General features: G+C 33.6%; 1 protein-coding gene across 1 annotated transcript in view; it reads left to right on the top strand.

The window, feature by feature from the left end:
* Fife (regulating synaptic membrane exocytosis protein fife) overlaps nt 1-19118 on the top strand; it is a 182279-nt gene that overhangs the window by 157918 nt on the left and 5243 nt on the right. The window contains exons 16-19 of the mRNA XM_018507283.1: nt 8967-9145; nt 9469-9684; nt 10779-11107; nt 12825-13010. Of these exons, the coding sequence (XP_018362785.1) occupies nt 8967-9145; nt 9469-9684; nt 10779-11107; nt 12825-13010 (910 nt within the window). The remainder of the gene's footprint in view (nt 1-8966; nt 9146-9468; nt 9685-10778; nt 11108-12824; nt 13011-19118) is intronic.

The raw sequence follows: 19118 nt of genomic DNA on the forward strand, positions 1-19118 counted from the left end.
CTTGTTAAAAGAATTTAATCCTCATGTGATGTCACAGAAAGCATAAATGATTTGTAAACTTTTATTTACTTCATGCCGCATAAAGTAAGATAAATATACTGTGAAATTTGGGTAAACAGATGTTGATCTTGATGTACTGAATCTTGTTAAAAGAATTTGTAATCCTGATGTGATGTCATAGAAAGCATAAATGATTTGTAAACTTTTATTTATTTCATGCCGCATAAAGTAAGATAAATATACTGTAAAATTTGGATAAACAAATGTCGATTACCGAATTTTGTTGAAAGGATTCGTAATCCTGATGTGATGTTATAGTAAGCATAAATGATTTGTAAATTTTTCCTTATTTTACGCCACATGAAGTAAGACACTATAATTTTTACCAACATGAGAAAATGCGGTACTAAAAAATTCTGAAAGAAGTCTAAAAAAATTCTCACAATTCTATAAGAAGAAAATAAACAATTTTTGTCTCTTGCTATTTTTTTGTAGAGTTAATAGTACTTGAGTAAAAAATTATTGAAAACCAATATTCGGCGATTTTTAATAATTTTTATCTTGTTAACTATTGCGAAAATTTTAAAATAGTAGAGGACTTTTCGTCTCATAATCAGTTTAGTCCGCTCTACCTGCTTACACGCGTTTTCAGGAGTTATCAAACATCCTATATATACATACATGCATATTACATACGTACATATATGACCAGTACGAATAACAAAATAAAATTCAATATATGCCAAATTTAAAAGTGTTCAGACAAGCATGCGATTAGCTCAACGTTAGCGTAGGTAAGCTACCACCCTCCAAAGATCTTAGGTTCCAAATTCCGTCGATAACTCCATGCGTTTCAAGAATATTTATAATTGCGTTATATAATTATAAGAAATGATATATATTAAAAAACAAATAAAAGGAATTAATAAACAAAACGACACTGAGTTATCCGAATTATATTTACCGTTATTAAACATATCGTCCTCTCTACATGATTCCAGAACTTTCTATCGTTGACTCAGTAAATGTATATAAACTGTCAAACTTGTACAGAAATTAATATAACGTTTTTAGCATTGATCGTTATCACATGGTTTTTTCACGTTCTTGATTGCAGTTTATCTCATCTTCGACACAGGTATTCTATAAATAAATATTCTATTATAAATTATTAGGATCATGTTAATCTTTTGACAGTTGTTAAACTATACTATTTAATTATAAGAATTTGTGCATACATAAAAATAACTAATTAATTTAATTAATAAATATATATTCTGAAAATAAAAAAACAAATTAAATTATAGTTAAATTTTTTTTTCATTAAAATATTTCCAGTAGACAAATGTACATATACTTTACAGCAACTTCACGTTTATCTTAGAATCATCCAATGCTTCATAGATGTGCCGATTGTGATTTGAAATATTGCAGCAACATTTAGTAAACGAAATATCATGATGCAAATATGATGTAAATATGAGACACTAAGAATCAGATTTTTGTTTCTCATATTTACATCATATTTGCATCATGTGGTATTTCGTTTTCTAATTTACTAAATACGACAATATTTGGAATCACAATCGGCTCACCTATGAAGCATTTGATGATCGAATACAACGTAAAGTTGCAGTAAAATTGATGTACATCTGTTTATCTGGGAAGTTATCACAGACAACACAGGCTCGAAACTGACTTTAAAAGTGAGTTTACGAGACTCAATAAAGCACACAGTCTCGATGCAGATGTAGGCAAAAACTCAATTAAATCTCACTCGTCGGAATGTAAAAGGAACGCGCATTCAACTGAGTTATGATGTCACAAGTGAGAATTATCTGAGGATCGGTGTAAATGGGAAGCAACTATTAATATAAAATATCGGTCACGTAACTGTTTTCTTTGGCGCGTTTTTTACACGACGTGAAAAAGTAACGAACTTCGTGCAGACGTCTACGTTATTCAATACGTTTTGTAGGAAGCGTGATATTCTTGTTATCTATTGTGTGTGCATTCTAAAAATATCTTTGAAAGTTGCTTTTAAAACCACATCCAATTTTTTTTTCTATGCGAAGAAATTTAATTTATTATCAACAATTTCTTTAACATATTTCAGTTGAAAAATAACGAATTTCACGCAGGTGACTATGTTTCTCAACATGTTTTGTAGAAAGAGTTTTGATACTCGATCTTGTTGTCTTTTGTTCGTGTGAATTCTAAAAATGCTTTAAAAAATTACTTTCAATAATTATATTCAAATTTTCTTCATATGAATAAATTTTATTTGTTATCAATAATTTTTTAAATATATTTTAGTTGAAAAAAATGTCACGCAGATGACTGTGTTTCTCAATACGTTTTTTATTGTCTTTCATTTCTATGAATTCTAAAAATCCCTCCGAAAGTTACTTTTAAAAATCGCATTTTTCGTACGAAAAAATTGTACGATTTCTTTCTTATATTTTAGTTGAAAAATGACGAATTTTATATAGGCAACTGCGTTATTCAATACATTTCGTAGGAAGAATAATACTCTTGCTGTCCTTCATGTAAAATTTTAATATCCTAAAATGTGGTCGAAAGGTGCACTAAATTTTCTCTCTCTCTCTCTCTCTCTTTCCTTCTCTCATATTTCATTAATTTTACATCTAATCTTTACCACGTACATTTATAAAATACGGAAACAGAAGAGGAAATTTATACGGAATAGTGAAACTGCGTAAAACATCCGCTATCGCGGTTTTCAGAATTAACAGAGTTCATTGATAATCGGAACAGTTTGACGAGAGTGCGGTTTTATCGCCATGTAAGAAATAACACAAATCCACGTATTGTACACCGAAAGTTTTCTCCCTGTTCGCGCCCTGTATGTCTCGTCGGAATTCGCGAGAGCAACAAGACGAATATATGGACGGTGCCTCTAACATGTGTACCATCATTACTTTTCTTAGAGCTCGCGCGTGTCTAAAGACCGATAAATCTTCGTCGTCCGATGTTGCAGCGTCGATTCTAAACGCCTCTAGCGAGAGTAATGACGTGAAGTCAGAAACTTTGTTAACGTAGGAAGATAAAAAAAAAAGCAAACCTAACCTTACCAAGGCAGAATAATTTCTGCGATCTGTTGTTTAATTAAGCGATGTAATAAAATTAGCATACTATGTCTCTATGTGAAAAATATAATAGGTGATATCGCATATAAATTTTATAACTATTAATAAAGTTTAGTGTTCTTAGGGCTAACAAGTACGGGATCTATCGACTTTTCGGCGCGAGCTCTACGATTACAACATTCATCGATTTTTGTACATCATATATACTTTGTAAATAGACTTGAAGTTTACGAAGCTAATCGCTAACTTTCTAAAAGACATATTTACTTATTTAAAATGTATTTATCGTTTTTAATTTAGATTTTTTTAATGAAGCGAAGTAAATTGAAAATCAAGAGGGCTTACTCGCGCTTGGAAATCACGTAAAAGTACCGTGCTGTCTTTGAGTCTCTTTGCAGAGTATTTAAAACGATAAAATTAGATAATATAGTGATGTTCGCGGATATCCTCCGGGATTCTCTAGTGACGTATGCGGTGGCGCAAATGGAAAGGAATAAAAAAAAAAGAAAAGAAAAGAAAGACAGCGCGAGCGTGCCCGTCGCTTTCGTGAGAGAGAACGAATGTCACGCTTTTCACTTTTCGCTTTACGTCAGAGTGGCAAGAAAGACGTGCTGTACAATAAACGCGCGACGTGCAAAACAAGACCAAGATTCGAGAAAAACGCGCAGCGCAAAAAACGAAAGTGTCAGTTGGGGCGAGTTGTGTCGTTGCTGTTCTCCTTTCTTTGCTTCATTGCTGGTCTCGCGCGGAATAAAATCGCTTGGAAGCGATCCGTCGCGAAGCACTCGAATGTCGAATTTCTCACTTTGGCTCCGTACCGGCGACTTTTACTTTCGACAACTTGAAAGGAATGGAATAGTGTCGAGCGAGACTTATTAGTGTCAACATGTCGTGTATATTAATATCGAAAACTTAAACGTTTTTTGTAACGCTTATTAAAACGATTTTGTTCTCACTGGAATATTGCGGTCGACTTTGTTCAGAGCTTGAATACTTTCAAGTTCGAAGCATCTAACGAATGCATGTACATACGAAACGCTGGTATTATTAAATGTAGCGTTTTATCGCTTATTTATTTCATATTTTCCCTTTTATATTTCGGTACGATTTTCGAAATAAATACACGCTCGATATAAAGGAAATAATGCAAGCCGCATTTACAATAATGTTTCAAAGAGGTTCGCTTTATAGAAAATTACGTTACATTTCTCTCTATATAAATTACAAATAAATACGTATATACACATATATATGCGATACGCTCTTTAATTTCTCCCGGCAAAGCTGCTGGACACTGTTCCAGATTCTCTCGGTATAATTTAAAGCCTGGATTCGCGACGAGAGGCTCGTCCTCTTCTCGTTCGTGAAAAGAGCGGTCTCAAAGCTGAATGGAAAGGAGAAACGGCGGAAATGCTAAAGGAGATTCTCGCGGAGAAGCTCGACTATATGCATACACGGAGGCTGTGGCACTCGATCTTTCTTTACGTAATTTACCCTGCCAGAGAAAGATCATATATATGTATAAATGTATATCCATCTTCGTCCCGTTGTTTCACTCTCTAACCGTTTCTCTCTCCTTATCACATTTTTGCACAGCTCCATCTCTTTTACGTTAGGTACACCTCGCTCAGTTGATGTCTCATCCCTTCTATTTTCACTCTTTCTCTCTTTTACCCCCCCCATCTTCTCATCCCGATGTACGATGGACTTACACGAGACTCCTCTCTGGATCTCTATACACTCTGCTCTTTGCTATACGTTACTTTAAGTAAATCCGTTACTTCCACCCATACGAATGTACATACTCGATGTCATCTACGTTTCTTTATATTATACATATATATATATATACATGCATATACGCAATTATATGTCTCCCTGTATATACCCGCTGACAAAAAGCTGACCGCACCGTGTAAAGATATAAAGATAAATCTATAATGATCAGAGAACAAAAAAAAAAGCAATAGATCCGCTGAGACGAAAGAGAAATGAAAAAGACGAAATGTAAGTTGTCCATGTTGAGCAAGTTTAGCATATTGGCCCTCCACGCTACTCTCTCCCAACTGGCACGAATTCTAGTTGTACGCTAGCGTTTTTTTCCTCCTTGGCGGCTCGTTTCTCATCCCTTTCTCTCTCTCTCTCTCTCTCTCTCTCTCTCTCTCTCTCTCTCTCTCTCCCCCCACTCGTTGTTTAGCTGAGTGATATTTCAGTTCCTAGATCGTATTACCAATTTCTCGCTCCACGTACACACACTTGTATGGCTCTCTTTCTTTTTCTCTTTACACTCTTTCCTATCTGTCAGCTATCTTTAATTTTGGTTGCGAGCGCAGACACACGAACACCAAACTCGTCCTGAGTGATGCACAAATGCCAAACGTCCGAGCGCATTGTCATCTTTGCGAGAGATATGAGTAGTGGCGCGCTCGCAATTGTGATGCTGCGGCTATACAATCAACGCCCAATATGTGATCGACAATTCAATATTCCCATCGATACGCAACGCGCTCGGCGAGCACGCGGTAAATAAACGAGTATTCAACGGCTCCCTCCGTTCGACTTTTTTTTTACCTTCACGGGTGCTTGAATGCGAGCGTTTTTATCCAATGTTCGACGACGCGACGAAGCCGATAATCTTTAACGGTAACGACGAACAAGCGCACGGATCACTCGGATGGAAACGCGGGCGTTTGGTTGTTGTCACATTCACGCTTTTCCCTGGTATATGATAATATATCTATACGGATGTAGGAAGTACTTGCACAAGCGCAGATTTAATGGACGAACTTCCGTCGAATGAATTTTCCCGGGGGAGGGGGATGATGTTGCGAAACGTATCAATGTTGGCCGATTATTATACCGGGGAAATGCGCGCTTTGGAAACAACCGTAGACTGACATTGTATGATACATCAACGCTTGTCGCAGCGGCTCTTCTTCGGCTTCAAAAGAATTTCTACACGTACAATTGTGGAACGAAATGGTACACATCGATACACATGAAAAACGCTTGATAAACGTTGAAAACAAAATATCACGAATAATGAATAACATAAACAATAATTAATCGTTTAATTTTGCCTGAATTTATAATTAATGTACATCGCGCGCGCCGGTTAAAAAAATATTTTATAAACAATTCACAGAACTCGTACAAACGTTACAAAAACAGATTAATCTTCTTAGAGGATAATGTTCTTTAAATATTTGATTTTATAATTTTCATTAATTTCAACGATGCTTACTAAGCGACAAAACTTGCACGCGACAATCTTATTTTAACATATAAAACTATTATATGAAAAGATAATGAGAAACGATAGTAAAGTTGGGGGTTAGATTTTTCGCTGTGATTTCTTCCCAGAATCTCATTGTCATCTTCATTAAAATTCATTTTTCACTTCCTACTTTAAATCAGGATAAAAAGATTTTCTCGCCCGCTCTTTTATTCGCGATAACTTTCCTATTCCCATTACTGAGACCGCACCTGTTAACAGAGATTGTTCGTAAAAATAATCTTCAAGGAGATAATCCTATTCGTCTTCTGATCATTAATTATCTTTTCATATTGTATTCTCCATTTTTCATTTTAAATGATATAGTTAATAAAGTATATTATAGTGATTATACACATTTAATAAATATGATAAATTTCATATAAATTTTGAAAAATTTAATAATAATTGATCTGCTTAATTTTGAATTCTTATTCGCCTAATTCGGCTCTAACTTTTTAAGTGGTTTTAAAAATTTTATTTTTAAATTTATACTATAAATAATTCAAAAATCAATATTATATCTTTCAGACTAGTTCTCGTAAATAATTACCTTATCTAAACTATGTTACCTTAAAGTATAATTTTGAAGTTAGCATATTATTCAAAAGTTTAGCCATAAATTACCCCGCTGCATCAAATTTCAGTTTCGAAATTAGGATATTAGATTCGTATTTATATATCACAAATTCATATCATGTTTCCGTGAAACATTATGTTACATTTGAATTATAATATCGAATAGTTTCATTTGGATAGAACAGTAACATGATCAATTTTCTGCAACAAGTTCTTTTGAAAAAATGCACAAACGTACGGAAAATTTCTTTCAATTGTTAAAACACTAAATCAAAGTAAATTGTGCACAATAGGTATATTATTTTTAGTATGCATTGTATGATTTATTGCAGCCGAAGAAGGGCATCGCGACGGTACACACTTGTTTGCTTGCGTAGAAAGAAACCTTTTCAGTAAATACATATGTAAATATGTAAATACGTAGGAAACAGCTTACAGTTTGGGAAAACCGTACGTAAAAAGAGAAAGAGTGATGGACGATTTATGTTTTTTCATAACAATAAAAGGCTTGGACACGCGCGCGCGGAAAGGCATGCGAAGCTGGAATGCAGAGAAGATGTGTGAAGCGATGTCATGGAAACATCGGAAGGGAATACAAGGAGAGGCGAAGAAGACCGAAAGAAAAATATATAAATCGTCGATCGTGACGAAAAAAAAAGAGATGAACGAAAATGAAAACTATTTTTAAACGAACGTTTTTCTTGACTGTTTTGCACGTATAGGGTTATAATCTAAGCATCAAGAAAACACATCCAATGGATGTATCTTCTCGATGCTTTCGAAGATAAAAATATCAAATAATTATTTATGTTTTAATACTAAGTAGAGTTATTTTAGAGGCTGTTTTTCTATTAGCTCTTTCAGACAATTTATTGTTACTCATATAAAAATAAATAATAGAAAAAAATTGTATTCACATATTGCAATATTATTTAATTTGTTATTTTAATATTATTTTAAGATTGGTAATTTTTCATGAAATACGGACTAATTAAAAAATACAAAAGTCTGAAGATTCGTAAATGTAAAGATTGAAATTTTTGAATTTTTGTGTATAAAGATCTAAGAATTAAAATTTTCTGTCTCGAAGATACTTAAAATATTTTAAAATTATAAAAATCGATTTTCAAATATATTGAGATTTCCAACGTTAATTTTTTTATTATGAGAATTTTCGTAATTTTATGTCTAGAATCTTTTCAATAATTTTGCGATATAGAAAATGGTTATGTTTTTAATTAAAATTCTATAAATCTCTTGTGAAAAGAATCTATAATGTATAAATTTATCATTTATAATATCAGATTTTGATCATAATTAAAAGACTTAAATTATTAATTAAAAATCAGAATTAATTAGATAACATTATTGACCCGAATAACTGGTTTGAAAGGGTTAAATAAAAATCAAATGCAAGCAAAGTAGATCGGCATCAGTACTTTTCTAGGGATTACACCTCTGTACATACACGATCACACACCCATAGTTGCTATATGTATGGTCTGCGACATAGAATGGGTCTTGACACGAATAAAATTAAACCTCGAGGACTGCTCTTAGTTTGCTCACATTTTTCTTCTTCTTTTTATCTTTTCAACAAAACTCCGCGAAACCGCTTCTGCATGCAAAATTAACTCTGCTTCGGTCTCCTTAACAACCGTGAGTGGAGCACGAAGTTCCGCTAAAAAAATCCTTCAATATGTTTTTGCGGAGAGTTTAGTTACCTTTAACCAGGTACTTTTATTCACGAGTTTTATCAGTATTACTGCTATATAAAATGGTCAGTAATTTTGTTTAATTTCAATATTTATTTGTAGATCCAGTAAAAGCTACTTTCAATAATTCTCCGCTGTCAACATTCTATTATTATATTTTATATTGTAGAGATTACATTTAAATTGAGAAAAACAAGGAACATTCGTTACCACTTGCTGGTTCAGAAACTTTTAACTCTTCGGATTAAAATACGTTAGAAACTTTAAAACTATTTTCCTATTTTTTAGGAACAAATAGCGAAGGAGAGACAGGTGACCGGTCGAATACAAATCCAGGTTTCGTATGAGGCAGAACGCAAAGAATTGGTTGTTTCGGTTTTTATGGCCGACGATTTATGTGTGCGAGAAGACACCGGATTCGGCACCTTGCCGGAGGCTTTCGCTAAGCTTATTCTTGCTCCTCCATCGTAAGTCCATGGACATCTCATAAATTCTTGGATCGAATGTCCGACAGTCTTTCGCGAAATCGATTTTTTACTGTATAAAATTTATAATACGAAACAAATGAAAAATCGTAGATTATTAATACTAAAAGAAATTACATGAAATTTTTTAGACATAGATTGATATTTGAGAAAAGTTCCACGTAAGCACGATTAACGTATTTACTATGTAATTTTCCAAGAAATTTACTAGATTAATTTTGTTTCACATATCCTTTATTTGCTCTATGCTTCGAATCTTCGATGCTTAAAATGAATGATTGATTAATAACTCGCGACCTTTACAGCGGCGAAGCAACTCCGCTGAAAACTATTGTAGCTGAGCCGACCCAGAAACCTATCTGGAACGCTACATTGTTCTTTACCGGAGTTGATGGCGAGAGCCTGATGGAACGTGCGATCGAGGTGACTCTCTGGGATTACTGTCCCGATGGCGATAATGTGTTTCTTGGCGAGTGCACTGTCGATGTTCAGCGAGCACTTGAAAATGATAGAGCGGTTTGGTAAGTGCGTTTCTCAAAGGAGATTAAAAAATTTAAATAACTACAATAGTCATAATTTAACACGTGATATTTAATATTCACAATAAAACGATTTCGCCAGCTAATTGCTATCATTGCTCTAATATTTGAAAATTTTTATAAATTGAATAAGATTTAATAAGATTAAGTAATTATTTAAAAAAAAATTTTAATTATTATCAATTGCATTATAAATATGTCAAATATTAATATAATGTGCAAAATATTTACTTTTCACAAATAATAAATATATGTAGAGAGACTCATAAACTATAATTGACGTCGCGAGTTGTATTTCAAACAGAACAAGTCACATAAAATGAATTATTACTGATTGAAAAATGACTTTTGTATCCATTTTGATGTCATTTTCGTGTCATAATAATTTTTGTTTTGCTTGAAGTGGTAATTCAATTAATGATTACCAAGAATTGCAAATTAATGATTACCAAGAATTGCAAATAATTAACGTTCTGTTATCACTTCATGTATATTCGTTAACGTTCATATTATTAGTGTTCATATTATTATATGTTAAACTTAATTCCTGCCGTTTTTCGTCTCCAAAATTGATTTCTTTCGAAGGGAAATACTTTAATCAAAGTATTATTAATTACTACCCTTATTAAAGTATTATTATTATTACCCTTACCGTACCATCTACAATTTGGTGCCTCATCCATACCATCAAGGGTCACTTCAAATCTCTTCGTTTTTTCACCCCTTCAAAATAATTTAAAAAATCTCTAAAAATTTACCAACATACTTTCAACTTTCTAGAATAAATATTGACTCTTTATTTTGGAAAATAATAAAATGTAGTATAATTTATAATTACCAAAAGACTCTAAGAAACTTGCACGAACAGGAATCGCTCGGTCACTAGTTACCCATATTAGTTCGGTAAGGGTTAATAAAGTATTATTAATTAGTAATAAAGTAAAAAATGGAGGAAATTACTTTGATTAAGGTATTCATTCATCTTCCCTTCGAAGCAAATCAATTTTGGAGACGAAAAACGGCAGGAATTAAGTTTAACACCCAATACATGTCGAAGTCTCGCTATAAAATGTCAGGTATCGATTGGAAGATCCACGTGGGCTTCGAACTGGCAAATCGCCGTATTGCTCTCCGCGCGGCTCAGTGTCAATGGAGGTCGCCCAGAGACTGTTTAGGAAGGAGCTGCGGGATCGGAGCTACAGCGATGATACGCAGAGTGATAGCGGTAGCCCAGAGTTCTGCTTCCTGCATCCAGACCATGCTTGGCACGCCAATTCCAGACGCGGTTCCAGCCAGTCCGAGCAACTCGAGATTGAGCCCTACGAGCTCAACCGGGATTATAGCAGATCCCTGCCGGGTAGCCGCAGAAGCAGCTTCCAAAGTCAGGGCGGCACCGATAGTAAACGTGAGTGTCACGAAAAAATTCGGCACGGTCCAATTTCTTTTTCGAAGAAATTGCTAGTATAGGAACGTAATGTTACGTTAGTAAGAGGATCTCCCTCAAGTAATTTCGATTAGTCTCTTGATTGATAGAAATTAATACGAGGCTTATAATTGCGAGCGTATTTAATATTATAGTAATAGGAAGGATAAAATTTTAATTATGAAGTAATGATATTAAATTCGTATTAAATTTCTTCATCAAGAAACTTAAGAAAATTTTAATTTTTAATCTTACATTATATAACTAATAATTATTAATATGTAACTATTATCAAACATAAGAGATATAATAGAGGAAAGATATTACACTAATATTTTTTATTATAAATTTGAAATTTAAATCACTGGTAGTAATAATATCTGGTAATAAATCACTCTAATGTAACGTTTTTGATGTACCTCTAAATTGGCATTACAAACAATTTCGAAATGCATTTGTCAAATGACGCATTTAATAAGGAAGAGTGGGAGAATTGCGAACACGAGGTAAACAATATTATTACAGCATATTGATAACTCACTTCTCATATTCAGTGATAGTCTGATATATGTTTACTGCCACACCATAATACACGATTATAAAACGCACACGTTTAAAATAAAATAAATAAATAAACATGTTTTTGATGTAAGAGGGAGTGGGAGAGAAATTGTGAATACGAGAAAAGTTAAATAAAACCGACAATTATTTATCAATTATAAAAATGTTTATTCATTGAGATATTAGCTTTAAAGTACAATACTTAATTTACGTAATATCAATATATAATCAATAACATATAATTTTAAACAAAAACAAATACAACTCGGTATTGCCTCGTGTGGCGACGGGTAAAGCAAATGCTTCAAATGGCAAAGATTTTACTTTTTGTTTAAAATTATACAGTTTATATTAGTAAAATATACGAATGTTAATTATTGTAATTTAAAGTCAAATAACAGGAGTGCCTCTTTTAAATAAACTTTTATAATTAATAAATAATTGTCGATTTTATTTAATTTTCTTAGGTGTTTGCAGTTCGTCCACTCAACACATAAAGGAAAGAAAATAGAACGTTAGAACTTTGAAAATACAGATTCTGAAAAAATTTCTTGTCAGAATTTTCAATATCATTCGGATACTCGACCCAATAAACCGTGTTCCGCTTTTCGTTGCAAGCTAGCCGTCTTCACAAGTAAATTCACTCTTCTCTTCTTTTTCAAAGATGATAACGATAAAGTGGGACTATCTGTGATGCTATTGTTGGGTAGCCTCGAGTGCTGCTTGGAAGCACTTGGCACGCTTAAGTAACAGCTTCCTCGATTATCGCTATTCGATTACGTCACTTCAGCTAGAAAATGTCCGTGTAAACGTTGTAAACAACAAAAATCGATGCATCGCGCAGCAAAAAATAGCAAGCATCAAAGAAACATTTAAAAAACAGGATACGATAGAGAATGACACAGCATTCTTTTGTTTAAATAAAAATTATAAGATATGATAATGTAAGACATGCAACAATTTACAATTTAATTAATAATTATTAAGAGTTGTAAATTTTTAGAGTGAAATATCTACGTTAAAGTTAAATTTTGTTTCGCAAAGCACAGACAAAAGATTGTCATCAGTTTTCGGTATCATTAATGTGTATGATTTTTATAATTGTATCTATAATTCCTATTACTTAAATTTATCCCAGGTGGAAGTATGGGTGAAGCCGATATGCCTGCTATAGTGCACTACAATCGCGATCGGCGGCGAAGTTCGTTTACCAGACCGATGAGGGATCCCGAGGAGATCCTGGAAGGTCTGCGAGCGTTGAAGGCAACTAAGGGTGAGCTCAGCAGAACCATGAGCCTCTCCGGTGACAAGAGACGCGGCAGCCGTGAGTATAAATGTTTCTCTTGCTTCTTTTGGCCATCATTTCGCTCGTTCGTTCGTCCGTCGTCCGTCTGTTTGTTTGCCTTTTGTACCTTTCCATTCGTCTCACCCCCACAATCATTTTTACTGCATTTTACGATACACTTTTTCTCTTTTTCTGTCTTTCTCTATTTTGTCACCGTTATTGTTGTTTAACATCTCGATGGTAACCATTACCGTCGCCGTCTGATTAGAGAGATTACGGGACTCATTAATAAACGTCATGTCATAGTTGTGCATCCTGATGTATGTAAGTGTGCGAGTGTGCGTGTACATTGTGTCTGGGTGTTCATGCACCTCACATGTGATTGTCTGACCATACTCGTTAAGTGTGTGCATTACACAAGTCACCTGCCTGTCTCTTTTTCTCTATTAATGTTGATTTTCTTCCCTACACATTTTATCATCAATTTTTAGAAAACAATTTTTTAAAAATCAAATTTCACACACTCATTCATCATATTTTCTAAAAAAATATTCTTATATTCATATTAATTGTAAAGGAAGAAACTTTTAAAAAAAATTTAAACATTTTTGTTAAATAGTAGAAGTATTGATTAAAAGTTAAACATTATATTTTTTATTTTTTTCATTAAGAAAAGATTCTATTTAAATGTGAGTCTCTCTCTCTCTCTTTTAACTCATACAACAATAACTTGATAAAACCTTTGAAATAAAAACCCTTTGATAAAATTCTAGAAACATTTCTTATTTTTACTCTTGCGTTTATAGTATTTGTGATATAAAGAGAGTAGGACACTTTCACAATAATTATCTTCTTATATAACTTTAGTACTACAGAGAGTAAGTTTTTAAATTCTTAAATTTTTTTAAATTATTGTATTATAAAATTAATAATCTGCAGTTTTTTTCATAAAATTTGATTTAGTAATCACATTCAGTGTAACCCTTATCTTTATTTATGTTTAGCCATATCGTATGACTCTTTTGTAGAATTATAGAAACTCTTCTTTCTAATTTTTCAACATTTTTATATTCGAATGTCGATGCAATTATTATTTATTTGTCTCGCACTATCACGTATCGATCCCGCGCGGTTTGACCGAGCGAACGATCTTGATATGCAGAGGAATTTCTCGTTTGTCAAAAACCATTTTTGTCCGAATTTATGGAAACTAAATCGGACAGATCAAAGCGGGAATAGCCCGACCTGGAAAGGATTTTGATGAGACTTCGAGATACGATCGACTTTTATTATAGATTTTCGTGTCTAATGTCGACCATGACGATGACCACCTTTGACACTCGCCTTTCGTTTTACATCCTCAATTGTGCCTCGTTGCTTATCTCATCGTTCATCTCGATGTTTGATTCGGCGTTTACTTCGTTCCTGGATTGGACTGAATATCTCCATCGAGCTTTCGCCAAAAGACGTCACACAGGATATCATCATCGAGCTGTGCGGAATTGACTCGTCAGCGTCGGAATGGAATTAAGCAAGAATCAAAAAAGAATAGCGTCTCGATCACTGCCATGAGTCCATCGTGTAGCTTACACAAATCCATCGTGCAACATATTTCCGCTTGGATCTGCGAAATTTAATTCAAGCTTCGCTCGTCAATCATCCTCCGCTTTTTCGTCTCGAGGAGTCATCGTCCCGGTCGACGGAAATGCTCGAATTAATGTGGTTCTACCGAGCATAAAACCACCACGTTCATTTCGCCTTTGTGTCTGTCTCTCGCTCTGCTTGCGTTCCATGAAGAGGTCGATGTACTCCATCAAAACCAGCAAAAGATAACATGACCCGTACTCTCTGCTCATCTGCGATCGCTGTTGCGCGCCGCTGTTGCCTGTTGCTGATTGCTCTCGTATCGTCTCACAGCCTCTCATAGTAATGATTCGAATCCCTGCTTCCGTTGTGCCTTAGGCTTTTACGAAGCGAGAAACAATATCATCGCCGCCACTGTCGTCGTCAATGTGACCACAATAGCGGATGACATAATTCGCTATTGTGCTTCTGTGCCGTTGCACGCACGTGTGTAACTTTACGCGCCGCGACCTTCCGCTCTCTGTTGCTCTCTTTCTTTCTATCTCTGTCTGTTCTTATGCTGTTTAGCCTCTCATTCATTCCTCCAAATATTGTTTGCCGCATTGACACCAAGTGTGCCATAAGCGTTGCTGTCATCGTTCTGTCAGCAAGATTATCGTTTCCTCGTCTTTCAGGCTTAATGGTCGCTTTAGCTGGCGGCTTCTGGCAAGTATTAAACGTACGAAATCGATTGCGCGATGATAATGTGTTATTTAATAATTTAGTTTCTTCATAGCTTTACATTTTATATTTCTTAATAGTCATAAAAATTGTTTATATAGCATTCAAGAAAATAATGATCGAAGTGGTAATGTTTGCAAGTGGCAATATTATAATCGGTGCTTTTTGTATATTGGTGACATACTGAATGTAATCTAATGTTCATAATCATTGCGATATTATACTAAACAATATATATTAAGGTGACTAACCATTCAAAATTAAGAGGAACTATCCCAAATTTTAACTTTTTTGTCTCGAGTTAAAAAGTGCGGTCGAGTTGCCATTACGAATGCTTTGAAGCATCTTTTGATTGGTCAATTTATAGTAAAATTTTTTCTTCCGATTGGTTAATCAAATGCTTCGAAGCATTCATAGTGGCAACTCGATTGCACCCAAAGATATAGTTATGAATTGTCGTTCTTTTAAATATAAAAATAATAAGTGTGAAATAATAAGGGAAAATAATAAGTAAAAATAATAAGTACAAAATATAATTTTTATTAACAATAACATAAAACGCTCGATAATTTGACAAAGCAAACAATAGAAAATGACCAAAACGAGCAAGAAAGTTAGATTATAATAGAAATATATATTTGAGATACAAAATCACTCAATTCTCATACATAATACGTTTCGACTACACAGAGTTTTCTTCAGTTAGTATATAATTAACATATAATATAGTAAGTCTTCGTCAGGATGGCATTGACTCTGAGTTGTATAATTTCACTAATTTCTATTATGAGGGTCCTAACAGCTTATGTTAATTTATCCGCACCATGAATATAAGACTTTTCTTTTATCATTTGACTTTTCTCTTTGGACTTAACGGAATTCTCGCCCTTGAGAACGAGGATTTAGTTATATCGTATAACATCATGACGATAATCTTATGAACATGGTGGGATAACACTTTAGTCGATTATGATATAATTATGATATGAGTTCAGTTTTTAATTTGCGATGAGATTATTACGTTAATTATATGCTAACGGAAGAAAACTCTGTATAGTCGAAACGTATTATGTATGAGAATTGAGTGATTTTGTATCTCAAATATATATTTCTATTATAATCTAACTTTTTTGCTCGTTTTGGTCGTTTTCTATATAATTTTTAATTAACATGTAAAGAATTTTATAATTTTTTTAATTTTGAAATCCAGATATTATTCATAAAATATATTCGGTAGAAAAGTGCAATTTTAAAAAATAATGTGATTTCGTAACTTGATGTAATTTTTATCATAATCTCAGGAGATGTTATATATTAGGTATCATTAGTTACAAATATAATATAATATTGTTTAGGTGTTTCATTAACAATTGTTAACAAAATATTTATCTATTAAATTTTAATTACGATAATTAATAATAAATTTTTGAAAAATGTTTCTCTTTCTCTTCTAAAAAAGTTGATCATCTTATAGTACATTCCATTCCGCTAAAATGTATATTAATTCTTAAACATATAAAAAGAAGTTTATTTTCTAATTTGACACTAACAGAATTGACAAAGTTGATGACATTTTTCCGCGATATAGATTTAACCAGTCTGACAGGAAATTACGCCATTTTTATCTGAGGAAGAAGGCAGTAGATTTGCGAGGAAGTAGGCTGCGAATTATGCATGAGAAAAAAAGCTGGCTGAGTTTTTGGAGCACGTATGAAAATAATGAGTTTGAACGCAAAGTGCTCCCCATAATTATCCCTGCCTACTCAGTTTCCTCGCTTTGACTCAAAACTACAGTCGAACCTGTCGAACTATGCGGCATCCACCTGTATTGGCAGTAAGTCGCTGCGTTGAATATTCGAAGCGATCATTAAGCGCGCCCCGAAAGTCACCAAAAGAATCGCAATCACCTAATAAATTTCTCGCCTTTCGTCTTCCTGTTGACATCTGTGTGCATCTTCGTTCACGTATGTGCCCGACCTCGAGCGCAACGTGCACCTTGAACTTGACGCTTCAATGTATTGTTGATTATCTTGATATCCTTTCTCGGTCGGCACCGTCCGCCAATGCCGAAAACTCTGAATGCTCTTCGTACTCGACTCGAATCGCGAAACACTCGGTTCGCTCGGTCGAAACGCCATCGGCCATCGTCACGACCCCGATTATCGACGACAAATCGTGGGCCACGCACGCACGACCAACCAACCAACCAACCAATCAACCAACCAATCAACCAACCAACCAACCAACCAACCAACCAATCAACCAACCAACCAACTTATCGACCACCATCGACCACCAACAACGACAACAGAGTGCGTAGTCCCAACAGTTACTGTGTGGCAGTGCGAGCCTGTGTCTCCGAGGACCGGTAACTCGGCCTCCTTCCCATTGCCGCACTCCACACCACCTCGATAAATAATCGCAAGGCACTGTCAACCAACGTTATGGGCTTCCGGTAAGACACACTCTTTCTCTATCACTCACTGTCTACTATCGCTCTTTTCTTCTATCACTCTCTGTTTATCTGTACTTTAAGCAGAATCTCGCTTCCAATTTTGTCCCCTTAATTCACCCCTTTTAACAAACGGTATCGTAGTATTTGTTCTGCAGTAAAGAGAGTATAAGAACGGAATAGATTTGACGATAGATATAGCGAAACTGTTGATATTGGAATATCCATTAGTTTGAAAATAGATGAAATAGGCAGTAGAGAAGCAGAGTAGAAATAGGATTTCGATTTGAAAATCCCAAGTCTGATTGATTCTCGGATACAAATTTAACGAAAACTTAATTTTTTTCATAATGGTATCTTTTACGCAATTTTAATAAAAGGAATAATTCTATGGCAAAACATTAATTCCATTAATAATTTCACGCTTTTTATTCAAAGGTACACAGTTGGAAAATTTGTGTACTTTCGAATGTTAAATTTAACACATCTCACATGTACCAAACGGTCCACTCAAATTTTTGTGTTAATTTTAACACAAAATGAATATGTTAGAAGAGAGGTGACACAAATATTATTATATAAAAAGTTAATCTATGGATATGAAGATGTTTTTCAGAGTCACAACACACACAAACACTGGTAGTTCGTGTGTAAATGAATTTATTCGACAAATTTCGTTATCATACGTTTCGATCCTCGCTTTGGATCCTTATCAATGAATAGAATTCAACAACATATCATTGTTCTTCCCAGAACGCTAATTACAAACATACATACTTGAATGATTACATGTTAAAAAAGATATTTGCCATAATGAAATTCAATAATCCGACAATCTCATACGTATTACATGTGATAGTAATTATAATTTAATAACTTACATGATAACGTTGAAATTGGAAAGTACGAAATTATCATGTGAAATGACAGAACACATCTAAACACAAATGATATTTCTGTCCGTGTTCTCTACTAAATAAAAACTTAACATAAAAAACATACCACTGACACAATTTATAAATTATCATATTTCTTCATTAAAATTAATATTTATATGTTAAGTTAACACATTTTATTTGTTTATCTTAAATTTATATTTAAAAAAACAAAATATTTTTATGTTATTTGTTTACTTATATAATATATAAATTGTATTGTTTTAACACTAAAAATGTTAAATATCAATTTAATACAAAATATTCAAATAACATAATCACATTGTATTAAATTAAGACTCGGATGTTAAAAATTCTACGTAAAATTTTAACAAAGGTTTGAGTGGACCGTTCCTAAACACAAATTTTTTTAAATGTATATAATGAATATTTTATTTCACAGTGTTTTATTTTTTCTATAACTTCTTTATAAATATTCAAGTAACCAATTTTATA

Source organism: Trachymyrmex cornetzi, unplaced genomic scaffold (genome assembly GCF_001594075.2).
Source record: "Trachymyrmex cornetzi isolate Tcor2-1 unplaced genomic scaffold, Tcor1.1 scaffold230, whole genome shotgun sequence".
Classification (NCBI taxonomy): Eukaryota; Metazoa; Arthropoda; class Insecta; order Hymenoptera; family Formicidae; genus Trachymyrmex; species Trachymyrmex cornetzi.